The 16,172-nt window shown below is 31.7% G+C and overlaps 2 protein-coding genes across 2 annotated transcripts in view; one reads left to right on the top strand and one right to left on the bottom strand.

The window, feature by feature from the left end:
• Positions 1-16,172, bottom strand: part of LOC139524161 (rotatin-like) — an 80,603-nt gene that overhangs the window by 26,272 nt on the left and 38,159 nt on the right. Inside the window, exons 22-23 of the mRNA XM_071318773.1 lie at positions 2,620-2,673; positions 1,586-1,789 (exon numbers count right to left, since the gene is read on the bottom strand). Of these exons, the coding sequence (XP_071174874.1) occupies positions 1,586-1,789; positions 2,620-2,673 (258 nt within the window). The remainder of the gene's footprint in view (positions 1-1,585; positions 1,790-2,619; positions 2,674-16,172) is intronic.
• Positions 9,327-11,211, top strand: LOC139524162 (uncharacterized). Its single transcript, XM_071318774.1, has one exon. It carries the CDS (start codon positions 9,433-9,435, stop codon positions 11,071-11,073), a length of 1,641 nt encoding a protein of 546 aa, XP_071174875.1. The 5' UTR covers positions 9,327-9,432; the 3' UTR covers positions 11,074-11,211.

Here is a 16,172-nt window from a genome sequence, read left to right as displayed (position 1 = left end):
CAATAAACCTGCAAACATTTAATTTCTGTCCATATGAACATGACAATTTTGTCACTTCTTTGCATGTTAACTTCCAAATCCAGATAAGTTTTACTGTCCTTATCCAGTAACCTTGTGGTATCTCAATAGCAATGGCTACAACAGTTTACCTAATTGCAGCTTGAATTATTCTGCTACAAACTGATCAACTGGTAAAATATTTTACCCGATTGTGTAACAAAAAATATGTTCCGGCGTGACATTTGTTACGCTGGAACAAATTTCATAGGAAATATGTTCCGCCGGAACTTATATCACAGAAAATATGTTCCAGCACTGTAAAATTTGTTCCGGAACTAATTTTTTAGACCAAATATGAAATAAGTTCCTGAACAAATATCATAGCTCCATGAATTTTGTTCCAGTTAATATTAAACGTTTTAAATAAGTTCCTGTGATATTAGTTTAAGACCAATATGTACATATTTCAAAGAAATCAATGAATAAGTTCTTCTCAAACCTATTTTCACTGAAATAAGTACCTTTGCAACGTATTGCACAGCGAAACATTTTCTTGTTACACTTAAATTATAAAGCAAGCTAAATGCTGTACTGAGTGTGCTGGCATGGGATACATGTGCCGTGAATTGTAGGCATGACTGTAAAGTTCTACAGGATAAAGTGATGGTAATTTATCATAATTTGTATCTATGTTTTATGTAGTATTCCTCCTTGGTTCCTGTTAACTGTCATGGCCCTGTTTCTAGTCATACATGTACTTGTCATGGAACAGTTTCAAAAGAGTGTGTCTTTTGTTTCTTCATGTCTTTTGGAATCATTAATCAGTTATTTTGTCCTTTTTAAATTAGTTCATATGTTCATGTTCATCTTTGACTTTATTTTTTTCTGAAAGATTTTTCTTATCCTTATACTCTTTTCTGGCTCAAAGTGGGACTGTCATTTTGATATTTTTTACGTTTATAATTAAACATTTGCTATAGTCCACAAGATTCTTATTGGATGATTTACATTTTTCATTTATTATACATGTATTATCAATATATTATACTTATTTTTATAATGCACTTGAATGATAACTTTAAACTCATTGATGACAAATGTTCAGTATATAAGATAACCTGTTTAACCAGTGGAACATATTTCACAGACTAGGAACTTATTTTACCAGGTGAGGAACAAATTTCACAAACCCAGAACTTATTTCACCAGGTAAGGAACAAATCTCATAAACCTGGAACCTATTTCACTAGGTAAGGAACAAATTTCACCAACCCGGTACTTATTTCACCAGGTAAAGTGTGGAACTTATTTCATAGAGATGGAACAAATTATATTGAAATTATCTATGAAAAAAGTTCTCCCAGAACATATTTCCTGTGATATTAGTTCCACTGGAACTTTTTTCACAGGAACAAATTTTGGCTCACAATTGTGCTAGTGAAAAGTTGTTAGTATGAATTGAGTGTTGTGAAATCAAAAGTTATACTTACCATCCAGCTACAGTTAGTTGATGTCTTTGTCATGAATATCAAACAAAATAATGACTTACTATAATGTGACCCCATACACTATATAACAAACTTACTCTGGTAAATTTCCATCTGATTTATTTTTGTTTTGGCTCAAATAATTCAGCAGATTTTCCATCCCATTATGCCACGATACATGCCATGCTACTTTTAACATTTCTGCTGGGGCATCACTCAGTAAAGGATCTGGTTCCTGAGCAAGAGCAGTTACATTGGGACTTGTTTCATGATGGCAGTTTGGTCTAAATGGCTGTCTAAATCTGAAATCAAAGATGAAATCAATTCAGGCTAATCACACGGATGATAGCAATAAATTGATGCTTCATGTCAGTTGGGTATTCTTTAGAATGTATTGGCAATAAAAAATATCAATGTGATATAATTATTAACCCTTCTTTGTACAAGGCAGACAAAAAGTGCCAGATTTTAAACTTGCTAGCACAGAGGAAAAGCATTCTGAAGAAGACATGCTACATCACCAAGAGATAAAATACACCTAATTCATTTTGTTATTTTGTGCTGCTTGGGTGTCAGAAAAGCAGCAATGACACCAGGTCAGTGATCAAACTTTGATCTTAAATTGTCTGCATATCATTTGTTTGCATTAAAGACAGATGTGTCTTTTTTTAAATCTTTTTTTTTTTTAAATTTAATTAACAATTAAGACAGTGTCCTTTGAGAACCTTTTTACTCTTTACACTTACAAATAGCATTAGAATATTCTATCATATACTAATCATAATTCCTGCAGACAACAGTACAAGTGGTGTTTTGGTAATAATATCATATTCAGTTTTTATCTTCCTAAATTTTATTTGTTATTTATGTCTGTATTGAATGGTTATATACTAGTCAATTTTGGGCCCTTTATAGCTTGCTGTTCAGTGTGAGCCAAGGCTCTGTGTTGAACCAATATTGAATAATGGTTTAATTTTACATTTGTGACTCAATGGATGGAGAGTTGTCTCAATGGCACTCATACCACATCTTCTTTTATCTGTCTGGTTTGCCAAATTGTAAGCTTTGTATCTTTGACAAGTTCTTATTGAAGTATACATCTTTATTTTTTTCATTAGTAAGTAACACATACCTTTTCTTAAGCACATGTGGAATAGAAAATGTGACCAATGGAGTTTGCCCACCTCTGCAATTAAAACAATGGAATATTACATATACATCATTATAACTTTTTTTTTACAATATATAATTTTGTTTCTTAAACTGTCAATAGCTATTCAACATATAATTTAAACAAAATCGTTTCTAATCCTAACACCCATTTTTTTATTATTGTTTTTTGTAATAGTTGTTTTTTTCTTTCAATATTATAAAATTTATGCCCTCACTCAAAAGACAGAAAAGGATTGAATAAGATGAAAAATTGAAAGAAAATATGAAAATATAAATACATGTTCTGTGACCAATTTTAACAGCTACAAAAATCCTTACTAGTAATGTCTTTGCTTCAAGAAATTGAGAAAAAAATATTTGGGTAAAGAATATCACAAGTGAATTGTATTACTAATATAATCCAGCTATTTCTGCAAGAAATAAACCACAGACCTAATAAAAATTAGATGAGCATGAATGCACAAAATCAATAAATACAGAGATAATAAAATACAGAAAAAATGATAAAAGTGGACTATTGCACAACATTCATTTTAATGTCAACAAATACACTACATACATAAGGACTTTGATTTAATCTAACCAAGGTTTTCTTATATACCCATTTAATTCAGGTATACATATTTACCAGTGGGATTGTCAGTTCAGCATGTTTTATTTGATACCAATATAAACATAGGTATAGGAAGATGTGGTATGAGTGCCAATGAGACAACTCTCCTTGATACAAATACCAGGAACAGAGTACATATGGTCAAGTTGCTTCAGTAAGTCACACTATAAGTAACAGCCTTCATCAAAAGGTTTTATTAAAATAGACTCAAACGCAAAAGTTATATCAGTCTTATAAACAGAATTTCGATTATTTTTACTGTTTAACAATATAGCATATACAAGACAGTAGACTCTTCAAAATGGACATCAACTCAAAATATAACTTAAATCAATTACAAATTCAGTAAAGGGCTATTTCAAAGAATTTTTACACAATAGCAGATTATGTGGATGGGCATACAATCATAAAATGGTTTTATGTTCATTGGTTGATGTAAAAGTAATCATTTATTTGATCCCTCGCAGTGTCAACAAAACAAAGTAAGGAAGATATTTCAATCATACTGTCTTTTTCAAATTTGTGTATTTCTTAAACTTGGTCAGTTAACCCAATGTCTGCAAAATAAAGCTAAATAAGACCAATACAAAGTCATGGTGCTGCATGAATTCAAAACTATTGTCAAACAGGAAGTGGCTACATGCTAGATCAAAAATAAATTAATACACATATCAACTCAGAATTATCAAACTACAGATCAAATGTTAATGGATTCCCTTCCATGGAAGCCAGGAAAAAATGATGTATTCGAATAATCAGCAAACAGGAATTGACTTGACAGCAAATGTGATTACAAAATTGCTTATCCACTACAACTTAAAAACATTATCAAGTTGAAGATCAATTATAACACCATTCCCTTCCATAGAAGTCCAGAAAAGTTTGACTAAAATTTGTCAAATTGAATAAATCAAGTACAAAAACTCTTATTACTGAAGTTAACATTCAATTGAAATTGTGTCTAATAAATAGAACAATTTAAATAAAAATATGTATCACATACAACACATAAGTTGACAAATTTGATTGGCTGATAAATAGTATCTTTCCAGGTCCAGTACTAAATAACACTTTAAACTTTTTATAGGTTATTAAATAAATGCAAAGTACAGAAAAGTTAACATGTACACGATAAAATTTTACAACTATAAAGCATAGCAGAGATGGATGAACAAGGAAACATGTCAAAGGAAAGAAACCAAGAACTTGGTGCTCAAGATATTGTGGAAAAGAAGCAAGATGTTGTTGGAAAGAAGTTGGTAACACATAAATGTTCCATTCACACTAGTAACGATATAAGTATTTTTTGTCGTCAGTGTAATAAACTAATCTGTCCCTCTTGTTTAACACAAAAACATCAGCAACACGTGATGTGTGATATTGAGACCATTCACAATGAAAAACTTGGAATACTTACTGATAAGAACCATATAATAACAAATGAATTTGTGCCATTCTTTACAGAAGAAAATTCAAAATTGGATAAAATTTTGGTTACTCATCAGAAACACTGTGATAAAATGAAACTTAATATTATGGAACAGGATCGAAAGCTAAAAGAAGAAATAACAAGAAAGACAAGTGCTCTACTGCAGACGTTTGAAAACGAATTACAAACAACAAATGAGGAAATAAAAAAACGTAAATCTGAACTTGAGGACCAACTATCTATTTTGAATTATAAACATGAAACAATTGATCAAATACAAGAAAGTGATGATATTAAAAAAATCTGTGAAACTGCTGATGCTATGCTTAAACATGTTAACGAAGTAAATATTTCCTCTGCTTCCTTGCCACGCAAAAACCAAGAATACAAAGAAGGAAATATAAACACAGAAACAATTTCTTCACTCATTGGATTGCTCCAACCTATAACATTACCAGATACTGCTGAAGTCCAATTTAAAGTCTTGCAAACGTATGTGACCGACTTGAATGCCATTGGGAAAGTAACATCAGGAGAGAAAACTTGGATAAAGAATAGTACCAGCTCAGTTTTGCGAAAAATCGATTTGAGTGATGAACTGTTGCTAATAGGAGAAACAAGTAATATAAAAGTCAGGGACATGGCTGTTAACAAGTCCGGAGATCTTTTTCTTGCATTTGACAATTCACCGAGAATAAAGATGGTAAAGAACGGAGAAAAAGAAATGAATGATTTTCATCAGTTTCCCATACCCTGGATTGACAAACCACAAGTCCCTGTGGCCTTGCACTGCTACAAGGATGATCAATTAATTGCAGGCACAGTTGAAAAGGGAACAAGTATGGACACAGTTCCACACAATGTTAAAAGACAAATAGTGTGGTTATCTAAAGATAAGAAAGTTTATGAGTACGATCAAGATGGAAAACGACTGTTCATGTATCCCCACAGGATCACTTCTGACACTGAGGGTAATATCATCATCCTTGACAAATTCAGTAACAAATCGGGAAGAATCATATCCATGACAACAGAAGGAACAATAAAATGGACTTATAATGGCCCTAATGACACAATACCAAACCAATTTTTTGATCCATGGGATATAATTGTTACTTCTCATAACAATGTGATAATATGTGACATGAGAAATAATGCATTACATGTCCTGAACTCTGATGGACAAATCATGACATGTCAAAAGACAGATTCGTTAGACATTAAATATCCTGCTAGTATGGACGTAAATAAAAAAGGACATCTAATTCTAGGTTGTGGAACAGAATATGAACAAAGAGCAAAACTTCATACCTTGGAATTTAAAGGATGTTGAAAAAGAAATCATTCATAAATAAAATTTTCATACTTTACTCTTTAGCCAAACATGGATTACAACAACAAAAAATCACATCTTTACCTCAGCAAATAATATTTGTACTGAATATTACAAGAATAAAAATTCAACTTGATAGCTTTTTAATACACATATCAGTACAGGTATATGCCTTGTTTTGAATCAATATTTGATCAAAGTTTTGAGAACTCGTTTTTGAGCTTTTAGACAGTATTTTGTCACTTTCTAGAATAATATAAAATGACTGCAAAAAACATTAGAGCTGCAGAATCATGGCTCTAAGATTCTGTGCTGAAATACAGCCCTCAGATATATTGCACAGACTAATAATAAGAGTCTAGGAAGTGCATCTAATGTATAAAAAATAAAACTTGGTATACTTGCCAATGAGACAACTCTTCATAAGTACACATTGAAAGGTTTTGAAATTAAATCAAAATGTTATTGATTTAGATTAGGGGAGTTCTTTATTTAATACTTTTTAGTTTTGGACAGATTTCATCATGTGTTTGGTATTTGTATATCTTTTTATTAGGAGCTCAATCTTTATAACAGAATTAAGTCCTCTAATCTGAAAATCATCAATTGAGTCTAAATCCTTGTTGTGACAATTTTTATTTGATGCAAGATGTCTATCCTCTATGCATGTACCAAATCTTGCTCAGATTGGAATTTCTCCAATTCTGTTATAGAACTCCCCTGCTTTGAGTATGAAAAATGGATTTACCAATGGTTTATCATTGGTAAAGAACTGCTGCTTATATTTAAACTTCTTTAATGATTTCAGGTATGATACAGCATTCCTTTCGGGTTTTTTTTTTTTATTATACCTGTTATTATCTTGCAGATGTACAGGGCATTGGATTTGGTGTTTTATATAGTATTGTTATTTTTTTATGCCTTCATTAGTACATTTTTACTGCAATTGATGCAACAGAAAAGTTTTGTTCTGAGGAGTCAGATTTACAGATAAAAATGTGCTGTCTCTGTTAAACATGGGATCCATTCTGGTTAGCCCAGAAAGCTTGCAAACATTATCCCTGAACCCTGAACTCACGATAACAATATTATAAATAATAACAAAGTTGTGAAATTGCATACTGAAACAAGACTTTCACATGAGAACAGAATTTCATGTAAATTTCTCTACCATAAATATATGGTTTGTTAACTACAGTTAGTTGTCTCAGATAAAAAGACTGCCACAAGAAAATTACAGGAAAAGTCGATAAGGTCTTATACTAGTGCAAAGGACTTATCTAACTACTCATACTAGTGCAAAGGACTTATCTAACTACTCAAAGTGGTACAATTTCAACTAGATGCATGCTAATACAAACTCACAATCAGAAAGTATTGGAGAACTATGTACCCCAATACTTGTTTACACTATTGTGTTAAAGTCCAAATTGTAACAGTTAATACTATTAAACAGTTGCAAGACCAACATTAACTTAATCAATATTCAAGGTTCCTTCATTAAAGTACAGATATATTTTTAGAGTCTGAAGCAAACCTATCACATGTTCGTGAAGGTGTCATAAGATAAAAATCCTAATCAACAAGGAAGTAGGAGTAAAGCAGATAAGATAAACTCTGGTCAGTACCAATTGATGTTCAAAATTCTACAATAGTGACCTATTTTTTAAACTTATATATGTTATACATGTAGTACATTGACTGAAATTTACTGCTTACTTAGTACCATGTAAGTTATTTTACTAACAACAACAATATGACATCGATTTTTTTTTTTTTTTTGGGGGGGGGGGGGGGGGGTTATTAAATCAGTTCTTCCAAGTGCACAATGTTTGTTTTGTCAAACATGATATAGTGTAAATCATTATGAGGTTTCCTTTTTGTTGGATATTTAATTTAGTGAAACCATGACATCTAAGATAGACAGTACTGATACAAATAAGAGTAATATAAAAATAGTATGAGTTTGTAGTTATGTGATTACACCAATCACAAACCCAGATATAACCTTAGATAAGTGGAAGACTTGCAACATAACACAACTAAAAACAAACCAAGTGGGTCTACACTTGCAAACCAATTCTAAATCTAAACACATATTAGTTTTATTTATGGTATCTAGTTCTTCACACATAAAAAACAAGAATGTGTCCTCAGTACACGAATGCCCCACTCGCACTATCATTTTCCATGTTCAGTGGACCGTGAAATTGGGGTGAAAAACTCTAATTTGGCATTAAAATTAGAAAGATCATATCATAGGGGACATGTGTACTAAGTTTGAAGTCGATTGGACTTAAACTTCATCAAAAACTACCTTGACCAAAAACTTTAACCTGAAGCGGGACAGACGGACGGACAGACGGACGGACGAACGAACAGACGGACGGACGGACGCACAGACCAGAAAACATAATGCCCCTCTACTATCGTAGGTGGGGCATAAAAATACAAGCTGGGCAGCGCCCGGCAAACAAGAACTGAAAGTCAATGCTTAACAGTCCCAATATGCTGACGTTCATAAAGATTTATCCCTGTTAATGTGTAGTGTGCACTCTGGTGATGTTTATTAGTTATAAATGGGATCATGCTCATCTGACCATTATATCAGTAAATATGAATATCAATAAAAAGTAAATGTACAAACAAAGCTGCTATAAAAAAAAAAAACAATTAAAAAACAGAATGCATGAATGTTGGTTCCTTAATGTCCAGTGGCAAAAAAAAAAAAGAGAATGCACAAAATTTCTTTTGATACTAACAGACCTAATGCAGACACTAGGACTCTCATTTTATCTGATTTAGATTTGTTTTAACATCCATTAAATTTAGGGAAACACAAACTTCTAAAAATTTGGAAACCTGGTGTAGAAATCTTGTTTGGTGAGCCCTGATATGTAATTTGATTTGATAAGGACCAAAAAAGGATGAATTGAGCCATTTGAAACACTGTAAATAGGTATATATAAAATAAGACCTAACTTAGTTTTAACCACATAATGATCACAAATAGGATGTGGTAATACACAAGTTTCTTTTCATTTTTAACCATGGCTTTGTCAGTTTATTTTTAAATTTACGAGTTTGAATGTCCCTCTGGTATCTTTCGTCCCTCTTTTACAATCATCTAATCACTGCAATGTTACCAAATTGTAATCCTTTCCTATAAGAAATACTGGCCATAAAGTCAACTCAAATTTGATGGTTGATAAGAAATACTTCTCTAGAACAATACTATATATATCTGATAATTTACCAACAATTTTAGATTACTTATATTCAAGGTTGTTTAATAATGGGTTATCTTATGGATACAAAGTACAGGAACTAAACAAAATTATGTATAATAAAATTTTAAATATTTCAAAGCAGAACGGAGACTGTAGAACATATAAAGATGTCACAAGAAACACTTCTATATAACAGAGGCAACACAGAAACTGGTGAACCTATACAGATTTCACAGGAAACAACCATATATAACAGAGGCAATAGAGGCGCTCAAGATGTAGTTGAAAAGATATTGACAATTCATAGATGTTCCATTCACACTAGTATTGACTTAAGTATTTTTTGTCGTCAGTGTAATAAACTAATCTGTCCCTTTTGTTTAACACAAGAACATCAGCAACATACAATGTGTGATATTGAGACCATTCACCATGAAAAACTTGGAATACTTACCTATAAGGATGAAATTATCATGAATGAATTTATACCATTCTTTACAGAAGAAAATTCAAAACTGGATAAGATTGTTTTTACTCAACAGGAGCACTGTGATCAAATGAAACTTAAAATTGAGGAACATGATCGAAAGCTAAAAGAAGAAATAACAAAGCAGACAAGTGCACTGCTGCAAACATTTAAAAATTGTTTACATACAACAAATGAGGAAGTAAAAAACAATAAATCCAAACTGGAGGAAAAACTTCTGAATTTGAAGAAAAATCATGATATGATTAATAAGGTTAAGAAAAGTGGTGATATTCGAAAAATCTGCCAAACTGCTGATGACATGCTTGGTTTTGTAAACAATGTAAATATTTCATCTGCTCCCTTGCCACGCAAAAACCAGGAATACAAAGAAGGGGATATAAACACAGAAACTATTTCTTCACTGATTGGAATGCTCCAACCTATAACATTACCAGATACTGCTGAAGTCCAATTCAAAGTCTTGAAATCTTATACAACTGACTTGAATGTCATTGGAAAAGTAGCATCAGGAGAGAAAACCTGGATAAAAAATAGTGCCTGCTCAGTTGTGCGAGAAATTGCTTTAAGTGATGAACTGTTTGTTTTAGGAGAAACAAACAATATCAAAGTCAAGGACATGACTGTTAATAAGTCAGGAGATCTTTTTCTTGCACTAGACGATAAAGCCAAAATAAAAATGGTAAGGCATGGAGAAAAAGAAATGAATGATTTTCATCAATTTCCCATACCATGGATTGACAAACCACAAGTCCCTGTAGCCTTGCACTGGTGCCAGGCTGGTCAATTAATTGCAGGCACAGTTGAAAAGGGAACAAGTATGGGCACAGTTCCAGACAATGTTAAAAGACAAATAGTGTGTTTATCAGAAGATAAGCAACAACTTAAAGTTTATGAATATGATGAAGATGGGAAACGGCTATTCATTTATCCACACAGGATCACTTCTGACACTGAGGGTAATATCATCATCCTTGACAAATTCAGTAACAAATCGGGAAGAATCATATCCATGACAAGAGAAGGAACAATAAAATGGACTTATGATGGCCCTATTGACACAAAACCGAACCAACTTTTTGATCCATGGGATATAGTTGTTACTTCTCATGACAATATAATAATATGTGATATGAGAAATAATGCATTTCATGTCCTGAACTCTGATGGACAAATCATGACTTGCACAAAGACGGACTCATTAGAAATTAAATATCCTGCTAGTATGGACATAAATAAAAATGGACATCTAATTCTAGGTTGTGGAACAGAATATGAACAAAGAGCAAAACTTCATACCTTGGAATTTAAAGGATGTTGAAAAAGAAACCATTCGTAAATAAAATTTTAATACTTTACTCTTAAGCCAAACATGGATTACAACCAAAAAAAATCACATCTTTACCTCAGCAAATAATATTTGTACTGAATTCTACAAGAATAAAAATTGATCATGATAGCTTTTTAATACAATTATCAGTACAGGTGAAGGCCTTGTTTTGAATCAATAATTGATTAAAGTTTTGAGAACTCTTTTTTGAGCTTTTAGACAGTATTTTGTCACTTTCTAGAATAATATAAAATGGCTGCAAAAAAACATTAGAGCTGCAGAATCATGGCTCTCAGATTCTGTGCTAAAATATAGCCCTCAGTTATATTGCACAGACTAATAATAAGAGCCTATGTAGTGTATCTAATGTATAAAAGAAAATAAGACTTGGTATGCTTGCCAATTTATTGATTTAGATTAGGGAGAATTTTATCTAATACTTTTTAGTTTTTGACAGATTTCATCATGTGTTTGGTATTTGTATATCTTTTTATTAGGAACTCACTCTTTATATCAGAATTAAGTCCTCTGATCTGTAAAATCATCAATTGCGTCTTAATCCTTGTTGTGACAATTTTTATCTGATGCAAGATGTTTACCCTTTATGCATGTACTAAATCTTGCTCAGATTGAAATTTCTGCAATTCCATTATAGAACTCCACTGTTTTGAGTATGAAAACTGGATTTACCAATGGTTTATCATTAGTAAAGAACTGTTGCTTTTTTATTTAAAGTTCTTAATGATTTCAGGTATGATACAGCATGCCTTTCCTTTTCTGATTATACCTGTTATTATCTTGCAGATGTACAGGGCATTGGATTTGATGTTTTATATAGTATTGTTAATTTTTTATGCCTTCATTAGTACATTTTTACTGCAATTGATGCAACAGAAAAGTTTTGTTCTGAGGAGTCAGATTTACAGATAAAAATGTGCTGTCTCTCTTATACACGGGATCCATTCTGGTTAGCCCAGAAAGCTTGCAAACATTATCCCTGAACCCTGAACCTGTGATAACAATAAATAATAACAAAGTTGTGAAATTGCATACTGAAACAAGACTTTCACAGGAATACAGAATTTCATGTATTTTTCTATACCATATATATATATGGTTTATTGACTACAGTTAGTTGTCTCAGATAAAAATACTGTAACAAGTAAATTAAAGGAAAAGTAAATAAGGTCTTATACAAGTGTAAAGGGCTTATCTAACTACTCAAAGTGGAACAATTTCAACTATATGCATGCTGATACAAATTCACATTCAAATATTATTGGAGAACAGTGCACTCCTAAACTTATTTGTTAGGGCCCAAATTATAACAATCAATACTATCAAGCAGTTGCAAGACCAAAATTCACTATATCAATGTTCAAGGTTCATTCAATTAAGTACAGATATATTTTTAGATTCTGAGGCACACCTATCACATGTGCATAAAGGTGTCATACGATAAAAGACCATATCAACAAGGAAGTAGTCACGTAAAGCAGATATACAGATAAACTCTTGTCATTACAAATTGATGTTCAAAGTTCTAAAATAGTGGGCTATAGCTATAAAACCAGGTTCAATCCACCATTTTCGACATTTGAAAATGCCTGTACCAAGTCAGGAATATGACAGTTGTTGTCGGTTCTTTGATGTGTTTTATCATTTCATTTTGCCATTTGATAAGGAATTTCCGTTTTGAATTTTCCTCAGAATTCAGTATTTTTGTGATTTTACTTTCTACATTTTAAATTTTAAATACAGTGTCTAGAAACTTTTACCTTGAATGGTTTTGTCTCTTCTATTGGGTTGTGTTAATTCAGTTCTATAAGTGCACTAAGTACCTGTGAAAGTACTGTATTTGTTGCTAGTAAAAAAGAATGGTTTTGTCTGTTTGGGGTCACTGTTCTTTTGGGGTTGTGTTAAGGAAGTTTGCTACTCAGTTTCAAAATAACAAGCTTTTAATAACACTAGTATATATTGATAGGGGTTAAATAAAGGAACCAAAATATGAAAAAAATATATATATAGGTCAATGTGCTTGTTTCGGAGATATAAGCAACTGAAATCTTGGCAGGAAAATGTTCTCTCTTGATCTTTCATAGCTTTATCATTGACAAGTTAAAGTTCTCAAAAATCATAAATAAATAACAAAGATTTTATAAGACTTTTACAGATGTCTTATAATTATACATATAAAAATAGAGGTCAATGGGTAAAATTGTTTAAGGCATTCAAATAGTTAAACAAGAGGATTCCGAGAATCTGACAAAAATCCCATAAGATGACAAGCGAACATTCTTGTGACAAATTCTGTGATAAGCAAACCATGGACTTTTTTTTTTATTTATGCAATGACTTTGTGTCATGAATTATCTGTGAACAATATCAAAACACTAAAACCGTGGAACACATTGGTACGAAAATGACTGGATTAAAGAAATTGACACTAGCACGAACTAGTTAGATTTATGATCGTATTCAGTTCAAAAACTTGACAAACATAAGCATTTTATTATAGCATTTAAGCTACAGTCGAACCTCGTTGTGTTGAAGTCATAGGACCAGACGAAAGTATTCAACCCATCCGAGGTTCGACTCATCCGAGGTTGATATATTTAAAATGTATGAAATACCAATATGTGATCTCTGTAAACTAGATGCATGTTTATTGATCATTGTGCTTTTTTCGATATGATATTATATGATTGTGTATTTTTGTTCTGTATTTTTAAAGATTCATGCAACACACAACATTCACAAATAAAATCAATACACAAATATTTACAAAGGTCAGTCACTATAAATTATTGAATCACTCACAAAAATATGTTCATAACTAATCTTTAAAGCATGTGAACAGTGTTCATAAATTAGTAGACCGACTCATAATAATTAATAAAATATTTAAATCCTTTTAATTATTGTTCTTATACTAATGGTTAATTTAATCTCAGCTTGGGTCATAAAAATTCATTTCGTTTTTATACCAAGTGAAATAGGTTCAGCACATTCAAGTTCCGCTTGGACGATCAACAAAGGTGTTGATTAGCGGTCATCATAAATATGTGATTTTAACTGTTTTACAAACAAGTATGTTTACACATCTTTAATAACTTATGGAATTTACACAGCTTTAATTACTTATGGAATTGAATAGGTTAAACAAGACAAAAAAAATCCGTTATGAATTTTATTTTTAAAGTTTTTATTTTTTTTTCGATTTTTTTTTAAATTTTGAACTTGCAGACATCGGGGTCAATTTACATCAATTTTACATCGACGGGACTTAAGAATGACCTCGACTTAACCGAGAATTCGAATCATCCGAGTTCGACTCATCAGAGGTTAAAATGCATTGATCAAACGCGAATTATGCCGGGACCGAGAAATTACTTCGACTCATCCGAGTTTTAGACACAACCAAGTTTAACTGTATTTTGTCAATATAAAAAAGAAGATGTGGTATGATTGCCTGAATGAGACAACTCTCACAAGAGACCAAAAAATGATACAGACATTAACAACTATAGGTCACAGTACGACCTTATAATATTAGTAACATAGTGTGCTAGTGACCTAATATGGTATATATGGGGTCAGTAAATTCCGTATGGGGTGAGAGCGAAGCTCAAATCCCCATATTGAATTTACTGACCCCATATATACTGTATAAGGTGACTAGCACACTATGTAACGAATTTATCTTACTGACTATCTTAATGTGTAAAATTTAGACCTATCAAAACGAGCAAGTCTTCAATACTGTTAGCATTAAGAAACTACTTCCATTGATCTTACAAAAACAGATACCAACAGCCAATAACAACTTGTTAGGTTTAAATGTGTTTTATGAATATATTTCAATCTAAATCATCAATTTCTTTGTCTGTTGAAACTTTTTTTTTTCTTTCTCAGTACCGTTTTGTTTTTATAAAGGGACGTAACACCACTACTGTATGAAATAAGCCCCGCCTCCCTACTACCTCATATGGAATATAAAGGGACGTAACACAGCTACTAATCGTGTATGAGATAAGCTCTGCCTCCCTACTAACCTAATAACAAATATAAACGGTCTCCACGAGGGCGCTTTAACCAATCACATTCCTAGAAATGTATAGGTGGTAAGATAATTATGTATGCACCTTGCATACCTTAATAAAGCACCAACCCTATATTTCAAAACTGTTTTTGGTTTACATGTTATTCTGTACTCGTAACACTTGTGTTGCATACAAATGCATTTGCTTCATTTTATGGGGACTACGGTCCGTGTAACACTTATCAATTCAAAATTTTAAAAAGTTTTGAAATTTTAGATTTTTGGAATTTTGATCAAAGTTTTAAAATATCAAAATTTCAAATTGTGTTAAAGTTTTGAAATTTTGAAATTTTAACCAAATTATTAAAATATCAAAATTCTAAATATCGTTTATAAATTTGATATTTTAGAAACTTGATCAAACTTTTAAAATACTAAACCTAATGTGCAATTTTGATTATTTCACTTTTTGAAAGTTTAATTTTTTAAATGTTTGCTTAAAATATCAAAATAGAAAAGGGGCAATAAGAGGGATACCTGTAAAAAGCGAAACGAAATAAAAGCGGAACGAAACGAAACAATATGAATTAAAAACATACTGATACTTAAAAGTTTATGTATGAAATAAAACGGACAGTTGGAAGCGGTGACAAAAATTAATATTTCTTAAAAGAAGATAATTCATTTAAAAACCAGGGGTGGCGTTCTTGAAAGTATCCTAAGATTCGTCCTAAGACACATCTTAGACCAATGTTAGGATGGACTTAAGATCAACTTAGGACACTCTTAAGTTGTGTCTCGAAGCTATCTCAGACGAATCTTATGTTAGGACGTCCTAAACATATTCTAAGTCGAAATTTTAAATCATTAAAGATATTTTTTGATAAACCAGAATTAAATTTGTGGTGTAATCGTATCGTGAAACACGAAGTTCAAAGTTTAAAATCATGCACAATTTCTTTATATACGAGTTGATAACCGATGGTGCGTTTCATTTCATGTTCATTTTCACGTACAATAATGAGCAAAAAGCGAAATCAAGACTTTA

Source organism: Mytilus edulis, chromosome 5 (assembly GCF_963676685.1).
Source record: "Mytilus edulis chromosome 5, xbMytEdul2.2, whole genome shotgun sequence".
Taxonomy (NCBI): domain Eukaryota; kingdom Metazoa; phylum Mollusca; class Bivalvia; order Mytilida; family Mytilidae; genus Mytilus; species Mytilus edulis.
The sequence above is the reverse complement of the archived record's forward strand: the minus strand, read 5'-3'. Positions and strand labels throughout refer to the sequence as shown.

Bases quoted from the DNA above. Each gene is read 5' to 3' on its own strand.
- LOC139524162 (XM_071318774.1), top strand. From the start codon at position 9,433: ATGTCACAAGAAACACTTCTATATAACAGAGGCAACACAGAAACTGGT.